At 53.4% G+C, this 17,247-nt stretch overlaps 1 protein-coding gene and 1 pseudogene across 1 annotated transcript in view; both read right to left on the minus strand.

The window, feature by feature from the left end:
* Positions 1-757: 757 nt before the first annotated feature.
* On the minus strand, positions 758-2,470 carry LOC147372855 (TP53-regulated inhibitor of apoptosis 1 pseudogene; annotated as a pseudogene).
* A 4,861-nt stretch (positions 2,471-7,331) lies between these two features.
* CLSTN3 (calsyntenin 3) overlaps positions 7,332-17,247 on the minus strand; it is a 29,797-nt gene continuing 19,881 nt past the window's right edge. Inside the window, exons 13-18 of the mRNA XM_086402131.1 lie at positions 16,381-16,607; positions 15,929-16,099; positions 14,793-14,938; positions 14,369-14,504; positions 8,143-8,345; positions 7,332-8,049 (exon numbers count right to left, since the gene is read on the minus strand). Coding sequence (XP_086258257.1) covers positions 7,909-8,049; positions 8,143-8,345; positions 14,369-14,504; positions 14,793-14,938; positions 15,929-16,099; positions 16,381-16,607 — 1,024 coding nt within the window. The 3' untranslated portion in view covers positions 7,332-7,908. The remainder of the gene's footprint in view (positions 8,050-8,142; positions 8,346-14,368; positions 14,505-14,792; positions 14,939-15,928; positions 16,100-16,380; positions 16,608-17,247) is intronic.

Here is a 17,247-nt window from a genome sequence, read left to right on the forward strand (position 1 = left end):
GGCCTGCACAAGGCTCACAGACACAGAGTCAGGAGTGAACGTGAAACTCAGCTCCTTTTGAGGTCTGAGCTCAACCTAAATTCTGACTGAAAACCACTACAGAACAAAAAGCTATTCCATCCACCAGTCTTACCTGGAAAGCATTTATAGCTAAGATCCTGCTTATTTTGAGCAAAGACCGTCTATTGGTGAACTAACCTCTATTTTTGCCTTACTATAGTACCAGGTCACCTCTGACCATGAAGTCAGCACCTGAAAGCCAGTGAGCTCTTGCTTATAGAGATCTTAGCCACTCCTGTGGCTAAGATCCACCACCTATTAAAAAAAAAACTCTGTGCTTATTTAAATCAGCCTGAAAACTATGAAAATAGCCACTCTCCCATGGGCATTGGCCACAATAACCTTCTGTAAGCTGCCAAGTGAAGAAAAACCCAGGCATGTCTAGCTCCAAAGCACGTGTTCAAAACCACAAGCCCGGGGACTTCCCTGGCAGTCCAGTGGTTAGGACTCTGAGCTTCCAATGCAGGGGTTTCGAGTTCCATCCATAGTCGGGGGAACTAAGATCTCACATGCTGCGTAGCACAGTCAAAAAAATAAATAAATACACATTAGAAATAAATACAATCACCATTTGTTTTTTTTCTACAAGCCATGCTGCCAGAGTCTGGGGGCGGTGGCAGAGGGGCAAGGAACTTCAGCGATCCTGCCATCCCCTAGAGGCCATGTTTCAAAGACCCCTTCATCGTCTGCCCATCTTCCAATAATTAATGATAATGATAGCTCATGTATATTATGCTGATTCTGAGTTGCGTCAGAAAAAGTGATTTTTTTTAAACTAAATATTACAATTTATTCCATTTTCATGATTACAGGCATTACAGGGCAGGGTGAATAAACAAGGCAAACAAAGCAACCTCTTTTCCATCCCGCCCCACCCCCATTTAATCATAGGCAGCATTTTGGCATTTTTACGATATACAGCTGGACTTAATTCATTGACATAGGTTGGAAGCTGGCAGCACCAAATCTTTGTAATTTAGGATCTTTCTCCATAGCCACTTCAAGAATTTTAATTCCTGAACTACACCATGAACTCTGAAATGCAGCATTCATGAAGCTTTTACATCTTAATATGAGCTCTGACACCTCTTGTTAAGATAGGGAACTGTCTTAACAGGAAGACTGAAATCCATCTTCCTCTTGGCTAACCCAGTCCACCAGCAACCTTAACAGTTAAATTACTATATAAAAATAAAACGGCGCTCCCAAGCATTGACTGCAACTGTTGTGCTGGGAACCCTTTCTGGAGCACTAGTTCTCTCATAGAAAAGAGATCTTAACCAGTTACTTCCAAGAATAAATAACCCCAGTAGAGTGTCTGTAATGTCCTTCAAAGAATGACTCAGGGTCAGGCAATCTTAGACATCCTGATAAGGTTACGAGTCTTTTCATACAAGACATATTTAAAACTAACCCCAGACCAAGTATTACAACCATAATCCCCCAAAATCCCATTATTTAGAACACCGAGTTCCTGCTGAGATGCCAAAGCCAGAAATCTCAAAGCAAAGAGTGACAGTTTATCATCTTTTACAAGTGAGAGAAAAATATCAAGGAGGAAAGGAAACTCCTCCCTCCTAAATTAATCAAATCAATGCTATCTTCAGTTCTGACAAGAACCAGAGTCCTCAATTTCCTGATTTGAGATGTCCATTTTCAAGGTGACTGTCAAGGTCAAGAAGAGCTTTCAGGCTTTTCTTTGCCATGACCCATGAACTCCAGTCCTTCAGCAGAAATCTCCTTCTCCTTTATTGCTTTCTGATCTGAACACACTGATGGTAGTGCTTGAAGAGGTCAATGCATGGGTCCCTGGAGCAGTGTGCCCTGAGGAACTTCTTGGCAAACCAGTGACTGAAGCACTGGTGGGTGCACGCATTTCATGTTGGTGCAAGCCTCCCCTAGGCTGTTCATGGCATGGGCCAGAAAAAGTGATCCTATTGAAGCCTCACTGAACCCTTGGAGTAAGCAATTCTTTTGACAGCCAATGAGCCATCACTTAGAGAAGCTGAAGACCAAGGCTGAACACTAAGTTGCTGAGATGTGAACATGGGGGTGGGAGGTGGGGGTGGGGGTTCCTCAATCCCTCTTCCCTCCTCCCTTACTCCTCCTCCCCATCCAATCCCTGGCAGGAGTGCCCCCTGTGCTTTGGAATTTCCTCAAAACAGCAAGATGATGCAGGAAGAGCAGGGCCCCGAGGTGGAGGGTCGTTGGCTGGGTGGTCTGTGGGGGGCCGCCGGACTTCCAGGGGGACTAGGCAGCTGAGTCGCCTGGGCCTGGTACCCTGGGCCTTTGCCCTTCTGTCGTTTGCAAGTGACGTCACCGTCTCTCCACAGCTCCTGTGCCTTTTGGACTTCTCCCTGTCTGTGGCGCCCTGAGAACAGGAAGACTCCTCTCCCTTTATTAGGCTAACTGAAAATCAGGGGTTTTCTCAACTTCTGCTTTTGCCCTTAGCCTCTTCCCAAAGAACCAGCCACGCAGAAGCCCATGGAGAAATGGCAACGTAACCCCAACTCAGCTGTTTAAGGGAAAAGATCATGTCTGGTGGGGAGGTGGGTGGGACTGAAGACTTGGGGTGAGAACCTCGGATATTTAGGGCAGGTCTTCGAGACTGGACATTATATTCGGGCTGGACGTTCCCTTATCCTGTGGGTGAGAATCCTCAGGCAGGCATCACCGGCTTCCAATTCCTTCAATGACAAAGCCAGCCCCATCACATCCCAGAGTCTGCATTCCCCCACCCCTCCCACCCACCGTTGCTAAATTTAAACCTCATCTGTCCTTTTCCTGTAGAACGAGGTTATTTTAGGGAGCGACAGCAGCGTGGTGCCGCGGGAGACGCAGCGACACCAGCGCGATGAAAATAAGCGTGCCAGCTCCTCCCGTCTCTCAGATGCGCCTGCCTGCCGGCCTGGACTCACCCATCTCTCTCCGCACCAGCTCCCTTCCTGCCGCTCCTTGTCTTTCCAGGAGGGGGCGCCCCGGAGCAGGAGGCCTCAGCAGGTCGCTGGGTGAGAAGAGGGCTTCAGGGGAGGCAGAGTCCAGGACGCCCGGAGCCCACAGTGCACCGAGGAGCACTGAGGATGCAAGCTCAGCTCATGCTACAGGCACCCTGGAAAGGTCCTAGGGTCTGGGTGTGTGTGTGTTGGTCGTTCAGTCGTCTCTAACTCTTTGCAGCCCCATGGACTGTAGCCCACCAGCTCCTCTGTTCATGGGATTCTCCAAACAAGAATACTGGAGTGGGTTGCCATTCCCTCCTCCAAGGGGTCTTCCCAACCCAGGGATCCAACCCAGGTCTAATGCATTGCAAGCAGATTCTTTACCATCTGAGCCACCAGGAAAGGCCAGGGTCTAGGTGATTCACCAGTCGACTGGTCTAGAGGAACCCCGAGGGGAACCAGAGGACATATTTTGGGGGGACAACATGCAGAGAAGGTAATATGAGCTCTTCCACGGGTGCTAGGAGACTGGGAGCAGACATGTCATGCCTGACCTGTCCCAGCAAAGCCCCCAAGGCAGGGGCTGGCAGCTGCCGAAATGCAGGTTTTAGGATCGTGGAAAGGTTGCAGTGTGGTGGAATCCTGATGTGGTCAGAGCCCTGGTGTGTGTGTGTGCGTGAATGTCCACCTTCCCAGAAGACACAAAGGTGAGCATTCAGGTCTCTGGTCTAGTAATAGGATGCAGACACTTGATTCTTGATCACTTGGTTACTGTCTCTGCCTCTACAGCTTCTCTCAAGGGTCTGGCTCTCCATCATGCACTTTTCAGGAAGCTCATCAGTTTTCACTGCAGAGAATGGACTTAAGAGGAAAACAGGCTTTCAGTGTGAAAGAGAAGGTCCAAATGAGGCCAAAGGAGATGTTTGCTGTATCAAATTACATGAGGAGAGAAATGGGAAGCCCTGCCCAAGTCCTGGCGTCCTGAGGCTTTGGGAGGTTCTGTGAGGGAGGTTGGGGAACTTTCCAGGAGATCTTGAGCAACAAAATAGAAACCCATTTGGACTCCTGCCTGCCACCCCTTCTCTGCACAATGGGAGTCAGCATCTTGCCTCACTCCTGATTCCCATTTCCAGTGTGTGTGTGAGAGAGAGAGAGAGAGAAAGAGAGAGAGACTGAGAGAGGAGAATGAGTCCACAAGCAAGAGTGGTCACTTGGGGCAATGTGGGGGCACATGAGCTTCAAAGTCTTCTCCAGGACCCACCCACCCCATGGTGACATGGCCACCTGCCCAGCTGTCATGTCAGGAGGTTCTGGCAGCCATGGGCTGGCATCTGGGGTGTCAGCGCTACGGATGAACAGGAGGGACAGGAAAGGCTGCACCGGTAAGACACAATCAGTGATCCATGACCCTGGAGAGTCCCCAGGAAACGAATGCAGAAAGGTGCATTTCAGAAGAAACCATGGTTGGTCCCAGAGATGGATGATCCAGGGAGGCCGGGACTGGGCAGACGCTAAGAGATGGACTCTGTGCTGCTGACGTGTTTACTTGCCCCATCTGCTCCCAAGAGCTGGGGCTTGAACTTGAATGAAGATCCCAGGTCCTGAGTCTTGGCCACACTGTGGGGGCTCCAGGGGCAAATGGGCTTCCCATTTGGTGGCGCTAATGGTAAAGAATCCACCTGCCAGTGCAGAAAATCTGGAGATGCGGGTTTGATCCCTGGGTTGGGAAGACCCCCTGGAGTAGGAAATGGCAACCCACTCCAGAATTCTTGCCTGAAGAATTCCATGCAGAGGATCCTGGCAGGCTACAGTCCATGGGGTCGCAAAGAGTCAGAAACGACTGACTGACTGAGCACAAGGGCAAACACTTGGCTCCACTGCTCTGTGTGGGAAGCTGTGGACCCTGAGGCCAGGGGTGTGTGAGGACTAGGAGGGACAGTAAGAGGAGAGGGGTGAGCTCCCTGAAGCTTAAGACCAAAGACTAAAATCTTACTCTCACACCTTGTTAGCACTGAGGCTTCGATATCTGAAGGCTCTGCCCATTGAGCCATTGCTCTGAGCAGCTCCAGGGAGAACAGGCAGGCTGCCTCCCACGTGTTATTGCCACAGACATTGAAACATGACCTTGGCATCCACAAGGGCCCCTCCAGGAGAGGGTTCTGCAGGCACCTGCTGGGTCACATCTGTCCTTTGTGCACTGACGCCCCCAGGCCAGAGGGCCACCAGAGAAGCTCCCCTCTCCCCTCCTACCAATTCATCTTTTCTCATAGAATCAATCTGAGAGCCACACGCATCTCATTCATCCTTCAGAGCCCCTACTGCGCACCAGACCCTGTGTGAGTTCTGAGGACACAGAGAGTCTGGTAGTGGAGACAGATGTGAACCATCAGGTAGTGAAGAGGGCTGTGATGGAGGCGTGAACAAGAGGTGCCAGGGCACAGAAGACTTCCTGGAAGAGGCAACGCTGCATCCTGAGTGATAAGGACAAGATGGCTAGGCACACTAGACAGAGCAAACGGTATGTGCAAAGACAGAGACAAGAAGCAGCAGGGCAGGTTTGGGGAAAGACTAGTGGTTTGTGTGACTGGTACCTAGGTGTGCAGGGGTGGTGGCAGGGAGGACCAGGGAGGTGGGGGAGGGGGGTTGAGGGGGCCTCTCAAGGTGTCCAAACTTGACCCTGACAGTGATTTGGAAGTAGGGAAGGTTCCAGGAGGAGAACCTGAACTTTAGAAAAGCTACTCCGACCCAGAGGTGAGTGGAGTGGAGTAAAACACTGGGGGCAAGGAGGAGAGGTAGGAGGCAGGTAGGTGACAGGCAGGCAACAGGTAGGCGACACATAAGAGGTTCTTGCAACAGACCAGGCACATACTGAAGATATAAGCCAAGGCAGCACCAGCAATGGGGTGCTGGGGAGAAAAAGACATTTGAGAGATTTTAAGGGGTAAAAAGTGAAAATGAGAGGGTTAGTCACCATGTGGACATGAGGTTAAGGGAGAGGGAGAAATCCCAACCCACTCCCAGGTCTCTGGCTCAGGTAACGGGGAGAAAGGTGAAATGGACAGAGCAGAATCTGGGCCAAGGTTGCATCTGAAGTACAGGATGCCCTAGTGGAGCTGCCAACAGGTAGTTGGGTGGGAGGTCTACATGGACATTAACACATGGCCGGTAGCTGAAGCCAGGGGCCAGGATGGGTGCCTGGCAGAGGTAAGACCAGGCATGGGTGGCAGAGCAGTGGGCCAGTAAGCTCCGCCCCAACCCCACTGCGTCCACAAGGACCACCGAGAAGTAGGGATAACATGTGTGTGTGTGTGTGTGTGTGTGCACACGCGTGTGTGTTCAGTCATGTCTGACTCTTTGTGACCCCATGGACTATAGCCTGTCAGGTTCCTCTGTCCATGAGATTTCCCAGGCAAGAGTACTGGAGTAGGTTGCCATTTCCTTCTCCAAGGGATCTTCCCAACCCAGGGATCAAACCCGAGAGCATTGGCAGGTGGATTCCTTACTGACTGTGCCACCTGAGGTAACATGACTGATACTCTAAGCCCCTCATCTCACACACAGTAATTAAGACCTGGGTCCCTGGTCTTCCCTGGGGCCAGGACACCATAGGAAGGATGCTCCGTCTACAGCGTACTCTTCTGAAATAACCCCATCTGGTTCCTGCCCCTTCTACCTGGGGAACACCTCTCAGAGCCCGTTCTCTCTTATTACAAACAGCAGGACTGGGACTTCTCTGCTGGTCCAGTGCTTAAGACTCTGTGCTTCCACTGCAGGTGGCACAGGCTCAATCCCTGGTGGGGGAACTAAGCCCACATCCCGCAAGGTATGGCCGATAATTAATCAATTAATTAATTTTTAAAAGGAAAACCCCTTTTTAAAAAACAAATAGCAGAGTTGCCTGCCCTCTCCCCCTCGACTCCCCTGGGGCTGGGCACACAGGCACCCCAGGTGAAAAATTTCAAGACATGGGGGTGATAACAATGTCCTCCACAAAGCCCTGGCGTATGCAGCATCCCCTCAATTGTTTGTATTCTTCCCGGGGTGCAGTGGAAGCCATCTGATCCTGGCGACAGCACCCAGAAAACCAGCCCTGCCCCTCACTTCAGCTCAGAGACCCCAGAGCGGCCACCCACAGAGCACCCACCAGGGATCAAGCAGGCCAGAGGCAGCTGACCAGGCTTTTTTCCAGTTGTTTTATTTGAAAACCCTAGGGTGTGTCCCCTCCCTCACACACCCACCACCCGACCCCCACTCCCACCCCAGGACGTGACAATGCCACACGCACACAAGGTTGTGAGCTGCACACGGAACACAGGGGCTGCGCTCACGACGACATGAAAAAATATACATTATTTATAATCCAGCCGGGGCCCCCATCCCACTCCCACCCCTACAACCCAGCCACAGCCAGGCCTCGGAGAGGGGGGGACAGGAGAGGAAGAGGAGGGAAGGGGGCCAGGAGAGGAGGGGATCCCCGGAGTGAAATGGAAAGGGGGGGCTCGTTAAGAGAAGCAGAGAATGCCTGGCCAGGGGGCTCCATGGACAGGAGAGAAGGTAAGGGCAGGGGACCAGGTTTCCTTCAGTACCCCTCCCCACCATATAGCACATGGCTGGTGGGGGAAGAGACAGATGTGGGTCAGCAAAGGGGGTGGCTGCCTGGCGACAGAGAAGGCAGCCAGAATCTCCCCCACCCGGGAGTAGGAGCCCAGAGGCATGGAGCAGGGGTGGGCTGGGAGCTGAGGGGGAGGGTCGGGCTCTGGTGGGCCCCCCGATTCTGAGATTAGGAGAGGACTCTTCTAAGAGCTCTCTCCTCCACCCCACCGGGTTTCTCTCCTCTAAGAAGGTCCTTCTGTATCTTCGGTGTGTCTGTCTCACCGGGATGGAATTCTCTGTCTGGGGAGGGGCGGAGGCCTCAGTAGCGGTGAGGGGGGGTCTCGATGATGCGTCTCTCATCGCTGCTGGGTGAGTCGGCGGCCTCCGAGTCGCTGCTGTCCTCGTCGTCCTGCTGGCCGCCTGCAGCGCCCGCCACGCAGACCTGCCGGCTCTGGTAGGACTGGAGAAGGGTGGCGAGGGGGTGCTCATTGGGAGTCTTCCTGCTGGGAGTGTGTCCCAGCTGCACCCTGACTCTGCCAGGCCCCCCACTCACCTCCATGGGGTTCACGATAATGGTGAGAGCTGAGTCATCCCAGAAGAGATCGGGATCCTTGGGGTCGCTGGAGGCCCCGGGAGGCCCACTGGCCCCCGAGACGCGGCGTTGCAGTGAGTGAATGCGCACGAGACCCAGGACGACCATGAGCACCAGGAAGCCCACGCACACCACGATGATGAGGGTCGCCGCACTGGGAACCACTGCAGAGAGAGCCAGGCACACCTGAGCCAACTCTGCTGGCGGGGGAGGGGGATGGCAGGAGGCGGTCAGGGGCCTGGGAACAGGGCATCCCTGAGCAAAAGAGAGGGTCCATGATGGCCCGGAATAGAGGTCTCCACTGTAGAAGCTGGAAGAGAAGCAGAGTCCCAAGGGTACAGAATCTGCCCTCAATGCAGGAGACCAGGGTTCAGTCCCTGGGTCGGGAAGATCCCCTGGAGGAGGAACTGGCAACCCACTCCAGTATTCTTACCTGGGAAGTCCCATGGACAGAGAAGCCTGGCAGGCTACAGTCCAAGGGGTCGCAAAGAGTCAGACTCAACTAAGCGACTATCACTTTCTCTTTTCACTTTCACCCAGAGAAGGGCAGAGACGGGGAGGGAAGGGGGTGGCTGGAGGGACTGAGAGCCCAAGGGAGGGAGGAGGTCTGCACAGGAGGAAGGGCAGGGGGAAAAGGGCCCTCAGCCCAACGTTGCCCTGAGCGGTTCTGTGCTCGGCAGACAGAGGGCAAGGCCTGGACTCTGCCCAGGTCCTCTGCCTGCGCCTTTCCCAGGGACCATGCAGCCCAGGAAGGAGGTCCTGGGAGCCCAGAGGGGAAAGGAGAGAGGTGGCCACACAGGCTTGATGATACAAGAGGAGAGAATGTTCTCCTTCATTTGAAGAGGAGAAGTGGGCTCCAAGCGTGGCCTGACACCCAAGGCTGGGGACAGGACCAAGAGGTAGAAAGCAGCCCCTTCAAGTACCCACCTGGACAGAGCTCACCCCTGCTCCGTGATGCCTCCCGTCTCCTTGTGGGCTCGAGCCTCCTGGACACCAGGGGCGTCCTGGACACCGGGGGCGTCCTGGACACTGGGGGGCTCTGCTCCCCTTGGGATGCACCCCCCGTCCCCTGGGCCCTGTCATGCCTCTGGGCCTGCAGCCTCACTCTGAAGCCCAGGCTCAGTGGGGCATGGACCCTAAAGGGCAGAGAGACCCAGAGCGGGGCGTGCACCCTCACTTGGACCTTGGAGCTGATGGCGGCAAAGCACATGTGCAGACACAGGGACACGCCCAGGAAGAGTGTGTGGGTGCACACCCGGACCAGGGTCACCACGCCCCGCACCCGCGCCAGGCCTTTGCCGGCCAGCACGCCTGCCCGCATCAGCCACCCGACAGCGTTCTCACACGGCAGGATGGAAAGGACGCGCCTGAGAGTCTCCAGCAAGGCAAAGCAGAGCCACACGTGCAGCTCCACCCAGCTCCCCACCAGCTGGGCAGTCCAGGCAAGCCCCTGCAGGACAATGTACCCTCCACAGACCTGGACCCAGACGGCCACGGAGGCAGCAGCCGTGAGCACAGCCTTGCCCACCTCCTGCACACACACGGACAGCACACGGAGAAGCAGGAGGAGGCAAAACAGAGGAGCCCACAGCCCCACAGACAGCAAATGGAGGTAGAGACCCCACAGGCGTGCCCCCAGGCCCAGTGCCCTCATGGGCAGCTGGGTGACTACACCCCACATGGGTGCCCACTCCTGCCAGCCACGTAGGAGCAGCGCCTCACTGACCAGAGAGGGTGTGTGGGACCCACACCCTGGGCAGTCCCGTTGTTGAGGGGCTGTTAGTATATGCGTCTCACTCACACGCGCACACACACACGAATTTACCCACAGCCTCCAAGACTCACATGGCCAGAGACGGAGCAGAGCACAGGGAAGCACACAGCGTGGGGTACACCCTGGTGCACACCTGTCCTCCAGCAGAGAGTGCACGCACACGCTGCCACACGCTCCAGAGCCAGCCAGGTGTGGAAACATAAGCAGGTGTGGGAGCAGCCGCACTGGCTTCACGCCTCCCCAAGGCCGCCTTGGTGGTGCTCTGCCAAGTCGGTCCCCAGTCTGACCCGACCCATAGCCCATTTGGGGCCAATGACAACTGACTCTGCAGAGCAAGGGAGGCAGGCTCCCTGGGCGCCGGCTCTGGGGAGAGATGGGCCTGGGGAGAGATGAGAGTGTTTCTCAACTGCCGGGGATGGAGGAGGAGGAGAGGGGAGGCCCAGCTGGCCTGTCGGCTCCTCTGCAGGAAAAAGCCCCTCTTGGGTCTCCAGGTCGGTGGGCCAGGATCCCAGAACAGTGACCCCCACCAGCAGAATGCCCCCGTAGTCAAGCCCAGGCTGTAGAAGTAGAAACCCCTCCTTGGGGTGGAGGCCACAGCGGGTGAACTGGCTCCACAGCCACAATGATGACAAGCCAGAGCTTCTGCTCTGTGCCTTAATCAAATGCATTTGTCCCTCCAAGCCCCTGGCCTGTTGAAGGAAGTGACCAGCTGACTGCCGGCCATCAGAAATGACCACAGGAAAGACAAAGTGCAGACACGGCATGTGCAGGCAAACAAGTACAGTTAATTAGTTTAAACTGAGCCAGGAGGCCGGGGAGATGGGAGGATTTTTAAGTTAGCTACAGACAGAAACCAAGAGTTTAGGGAACATCATCAACCTTTCCTACTGCATTAGCTCCAAGTAGTTGACTCTGGCCTCGAGTGACCTCCAAGGCCACCAGGAAGGAGTGTTTGAGTTCTAGCCAGTAGCCCATGTGAAACTCCTGGCTTCGTGTAAGGCACCGTGGATGCCCTGTCCACAGCCCTGCGTGGATCCCCCTTTCTGAAGAGTCTGGGGAGAAACCTCCAACCGGAAGCACTGGTGGGTCCTATCATATGACTTTCCTAACTGCTCAGTTTTTCTCGTTTCAGCTCCAAGGAAGCTCAGGTCCAAATTCTGGCCACTCAAGCAATTGTGCAGTATCTCACAGCATGTGTTTTATGAACTGACTTATTCCCTGGCTTCATCTTCTTCCATCATTGTCCTTTCTGCCTCACGTCCAACTTCATTTTCTATTCTCATCCTACTGCACTGTGGGTCTCTCCACAAAGTCTCAAATACTTGTACGTAACAAAGCAAGGAAATAATTCCTAACCTGACTGCGCGTTGGAATCACCTGAGGATCTTTAAAAACCCACTGAAGCCTGGCTCCCCACCCCAGACCTTCTGATTGAATTGGTATGGGATGTGGCTGAGGCACTAAGGGTTTTTACTGCTCCTAGGTGATTCTGATATGCATCAAAATTTGGCAGGACTGGATAAATCTTGTCTTCATCGTTCATCTTACCCTTCTCAGGCAGCCTCATTCTCTCCAAACACAATACCCGGAGCCACCCACCCACCCCCAGTTCTCACACTCTTGTTCTCTCTCATGTCCATCCAGACTCCCTTCACTCTCCAGGTTCAAGGTCAAGGTCTGAATGTGCCAGCAGACCTTCCTTGACTGACTGTGCCAGTTCACACTGAGCTCTTTCCTGGTGCACTTAGGCACTACAGAGAAATGAACCTCCCATCCAATTGGAGAGAATTCTATCTCTTCCTCTTTTGCATGGTCAGAGTACTTTGAAATCGCTAAACCACAATTCTGTAACTCCACTCTCAGGGCTGGAAGGAAGGGAGAGAAAGGGGACACTTTGAAGAGTCAGGAAAGATACATGGACAAAATGGATCTCCTGATAAGTTCAGGAGATGTCAATCACCAAGGCCCTCGGGTGAACTATGAATTTTGTACCCTACTCAGGCCAAAATCGGGGGAAAGGAAAAGCAGGCTGCTGCTCTCAATTGGGATCTCAGAGCAAGCAGAGAAAACAAGGATGAGAGTTACCGAGCTCAACAGCAATGCCAACCAAGACCCACTTTGAGCCTAATCTGAGTGGTAGACCCAGTACCCAACCCCAACAAGGCTGAGTGGAATGATTGCCAAGGAAAGAACTGGAAGAAGAGCTAGGGAGTCATGGCCTCAAAAGTCTATTTAACAAAAGTAGGTCGAGTTCACTCACATGTCTCTAAAGATTGTGTGAAGCTTTCTAGAACCTTGCAACTTGCTTATGCCTTACACTCCCTCCTCACCCCTACTTCCATCTGCTTTGCTGTAGGCATCACAGGAAAACAATTAAAAGGTGTCTGCAGTTGTTTTCAGGGAGAGCAAGGATGAGGGGAGCCAGTCCCAGGGAAAAGCAAACACAAGAGACAGTACAGTGGAGGCCGCTACCCAAGGAGAGGAAACCAGACTAAATTCTAAGGGGTACCCAGGAGCCAGTCTCAGTCAGAGACATCCTGGGAAGCCCTCAAGGCTCCCCCAAATTAGGTGCAACTATAAAGTGATAAGACTTTTGTTTAAGCATCTAACATGGAGAGGATATGAAGTGTGATGGCTAGAGCACAGGTTCTGGAATTCTGCTGGCTGGACTCGAATCCTGGTTCCACCATATTTTTGCTGTGTGATCTTGGATAAGGTACTTAACCTCTCTGGTCTCTGTTTCCTTGCCTTTAGAGGGAATCATTCTAGCGCCTATTTCATCTGTTGTCTGTAATGACTCACTGGGTTAATAGGTGTAAAATTCACGGGCAAAGTGCTTGGCACACCAATGTGCTTACTATTCTTAATAATTACATGGTTGACAAGAGAGCTGTCCTTTCAGGGTAGGGCTCAGTGAGTGACCATGACCTTGTTCCAAGAAAGCGTGTTTGGAACGCCTTAGGGAATTGCCTTCAGAGCCTGCAACTCGCCTTTTGACTTTTTTTTTTTAATCTCTTTTATTTTGGCTATGCCATGTGGTATGTGGAATCTTAGTTCTCCGACCAGGGATCGAACCTGTGCCCCTTGCAGTGGAAGCACAAAGTCTTAACCACTGGACCTCCAGGGAAGTCCCTGACTTTTTCTAATACGTGACACCTCTCTGCCTTTCCAGAGTGGGTTTTACATGTACAAACGCAAAATGCTATCCAGAGCCAACTCTGACAAAAGTGGATTCTGATGTGGGGAATACTGAACTAGGCCAAAAGCAAGGTATGTCCTGAAAGTAACAAAAATAAATGCATCTCATGAACTGACTTTGAAAGCGATTCTAAAAAAGGCATTCCAAAAATCATTTCCAGCAACATCAGAATCGTTGCAGTTTTTAACAATGTGAAGACTCAATTTATAATATTAGGTGTAACTATTAGGTTAAAAAATAGTTTGATCTCATGTTTGTTAAAAGAAGAAAAGAAAACAGTCACATAGGCAAAAACTGGGTTGAGACCCTACTAACAATGGGTCAACTGTGGTGGAATTATGGATGACTTTTCTTCTTTACACTTATAGTTTCTAATTTTTCTATAATTAAGCAGCTCAAATTATGAATTAAAAATTGCATCACTAGTAAGCAACCCTGGCCACAGAACAAGATGGCTCTGAAGGGCATCAGTCCATTTGGATGTAACGCTTCACATGTTTGCATATTTTGTTTCAGAAATAGCCTTATGACTTTATAGATAGCACATAATTTGACAGGCAATAGCACCAACCTTATTTAGAATAGAAACTGTATCTACCTTATAATTGTTTGTATTCTTAATGATATTGTCGACAGCATTAGTATACAGTAGGTGCTTAATGCCTGGAAAATCCCATGGACAGAGGAGCCTGGTGGGCTGCAGTCCAGGGGGTCGCTAAGAGTCGGACATGACTCAGTGACTTCACTTTCACTTTTCACTTTCATGCATTGGAGAGGGAAATGGCAACCCACTCCAGTGTTCTTGCCTGGAGAATCCCAGGGACGGGGGAGCCTGGTGGGCTGCCGTCTATGGGGTCGCACAGAGTCGGACACGACTGAAGCGACTTAGCAGCAGCAGCAGCAGGTGCTTAATACGTGATAGCTTCACTACTGAGGATCCCGAAGTCCGGGGCTGACTTGATATTGTTGGCAGCACCAACAAAGACTAAACCTGCACTGACCATCAGCCGGGATATGAGTGACCTGTGATGACCCAGGGCTCGCACTCTCCACTAGGGAAAGTGAATGAGCCAGGGGTGAAGGGATTGGAACCGTCAACCAAGCCAGGTTTCACAGAATCCATGGCTCCATCCCTTCCTCCTCACCCACCACCCCAGAGGTGGGCGGAGGATGCTTGTGCCCACCTGCCCGCTGGCCCATCCAGCCTTACGTACTGGAGTTGCGGTGGGAGCTGGCCAGGCTGTGTCCAGCCATCTCAGGCGGTGGCTGGTGACCGCGGTGCAGGAACTGCTGGGAGCTGAGCATGTGGCTGGGGTGGGCCACCCGGTTCACGCTGTGCAGGACGCTGACCTGGGGCGAGGACGGGCTCAGTGGGCACACTCGCTTCTCCCCAGTCCTCTTCCAGCCCTCGGAGGCCCATCTCTTCACCCCTGCCCCCTCACCACCCCCCACCCGCCTCAGCTTCCCCTCCTCTACCCACAGCTCGGATCCAGGAGTCCCCTGCCTGGGCTGCAGTTTCCATCCCCAACCACCAGGGGGCTCAGTCCGCTCCCTCATCCCGGCTCCTCGCCCGGGGAGGGGGCGGGGCGGGGGGGGGGGCGGGGTGGGGGCGGTTGGAAGGGAGGGAGCTCGGGTTACCTCCACGATGAATTCATTGCTGGAGTAACGCCCATTCATTTCTGAGCAGGAGAGCCGGAACTTCCTGGCGTAGAGGGCTGCTCCGTGTCGCAGGCGATAACGCGCCTGCCTCAGGATCTCTTCGTACACGGTGATGCTCTCCACCCCTGGGAACCGGAGGCGGCTCAGAGCAGGAGTCAGCGAGGAGGCCCGGGGTCTCTCTCCCAAACTCCCACCTGTTGACGCCCCTCAACTCAACAGGTGCGTGACCCGAGTCCTCAGAGGGAGAGAGGCTCCCCAGCACCCCGCCAGCTCTGCCTGACTGGGACAGAGAAACTGAGGCTCCATTTGCCCTCCTCTGCAAGCTGAGGAGGGATGGAGAGAAGGAAAACAGGGACGCATGCAGGACAGAGGGAGGAGGCAGCAGCGGGGAGATGGTGAGGGGCAAACACAGAAGCCCTCCATGAGGCTCTGGAAGGGAATGGAAACAGGAGGGGACCGGCCACCCCATCTTCTATTCTCCCCAACAGAGGGTCCTTTGGAGAGGAGCAGGCTTCCCAAGTCATTACCACCAAACATTAAGAGATGAGCACTTAGGAACTTCCCTGGGGGTCCAGTGGCTAAGGCCCCATGCTCCCAATGAAGGGGACTGGGTTCCATCCCTGGTCAGGGAACTAAGTCCCACATGCCTCACCTAAGAGTTCGCATGCCACAACTAAAGAGTCTGCATGCCACAGCTAAAGACCCCACGTGCCACCAACTAAGACCCAGCACAGCAACATAAATAAATATTAGAAGAAAAGAAAAGCTATGCTGAATCCCAGAGATCAGTGAGATGGAAGACAGAGAAGATAATGAGTAGCAAATGGCCAGAGAATAAGAAAGCTAGTCAGAGACTGAGCCAGAGAAGAGTGGAGCCCAGAGCAGAGGTGAGCCGGGCTGGACAGAGACGCTGAGAAAGAACCATCAGGATTCTAAGCCCTAGCCCCCGCCTCTAGGGACAATCTGGAAGCCAGAGGACCCCAGGTGGAGAAGGTGCAAGGGGACACTTGGTCACATTCCTGGGCCTGGAAGGAGGACCCTCTGGGCTCCCCAGAGACTCGGTCGTGGACGGGGGCATCCCAAGAAAAGAGGACCGGCTCTTGGGCTCCACTGACCGGCAATGGTGAGGTAGGCAGATGTGTTGGTGAGCTCCAGGCCTCGCTGCTGCAAGGATGCCATGTCCAGGAGCAGACTTTCCCGCTCGGGATCCAGGTCATCCCCCACCAGGGAGATCTCACAGCCGTCCAGGTTGTGCACGATCTCGTCTGACATGCGAGTGTCTGTCACTGGACGGGAGGGAGTCGGGTCCGGGTCAGAGCTGAAAGGCCCACCTCCTGGCCACTCCTCCTCCCCTTCCCAGGTCATCCCCTGAGAGCTGCCAGCATTGCTGTCAAGAAGGTCACTACCTGACAACCTCCTTATACCTGGGGGCCTCGCACTGGCCCTCCTTCCCAATAGCCAGGTATTCTCGAAAAGCGAATATGGGGTGACATTGTTATGTCCAGCTCCAGATTTTCTCCTTCACGTTGGTTCCAGACACCGACCCCTCCCTGAGAGGCATGCTTACCCGTGCCTTGCCAACTCTCGTCCTTTTTGGCCTCCACCTGGTGCGAAATGGAGCAAGTGATCTGGAGGTCAGGGAACAAAGGAACCCCCTCGGGTCCCTCGAAGTCCACAGCTGGGCGGGCAAAGTGAGCAGTGCCGCTCAGCAGGATCTGGGGGGCATCCGGCTGTAGCACCACCACATAGCCCTCCACTTCAGGGATGGAGACACAGGACTCTTCACTGAAGCACCTGCATCAGGAGAGGGGAGGGAGGCAGCCTGTGAGCCCAGCAACCACTCCCTGATAATCTGTAGTCTGGCCATCACTCTGGACCCCTACCTCTGCAGAGAGCCCCCATGTCAGGGAGAAAAAGGGGAGGAAAGGGGGACAGTGTCTCTGCAGACCACCCCACCACACACACAGCAAAGCTGGAGGGGGAGATTCCCTTTCCCAGGAGGAGGCCACTGCAGAGAAGGGGCAGGGGCAAAAGGTCAGGCAACCCTGACCTATGACATCACCAATGCCCAATCCCAAGACCATAGAACTGTATTTTACAAATTGAACATACAGAAATGTAAATACATACACAGCTCTTCATCTAAGAGCTTTTTTGTTTCTTTGATTTTTAAAAAGTGTATTCAGTACAATTCCCTTCCTGGGTACATATCTAAAGAAAATGAAATCACTATCTCATGGAGAAGTAAACGGCAACCCGCTTCAATAGTCTTGCCTGGACAATCTCATGGACAGAGGATCCTGGTGGGCTATAGACCATGGGGTCACAAAGAGTCGGACACGACGGAGTGATTGAGCACACATTCAGTGCAATTCCCTTCCTGGGGATGTGAGGGCTTCCCTCATAGCTCAGTTGGTAAAGAATCCTCCCGCCT

This window comes from Bos grunniens, chromosome 5 (genome assembly GCF_055505025.1).
Source record: "Bos grunniens cultivar Pamir isolate PY7600 chromosome 5, Bosgru_T2T1.0, whole genome shotgun sequence".
Lineage (NCBI taxonomy): Eukaryota > Metazoa > Chordata > Mammalia > Artiodactyla > Bovidae > Bos > Bos grunniens.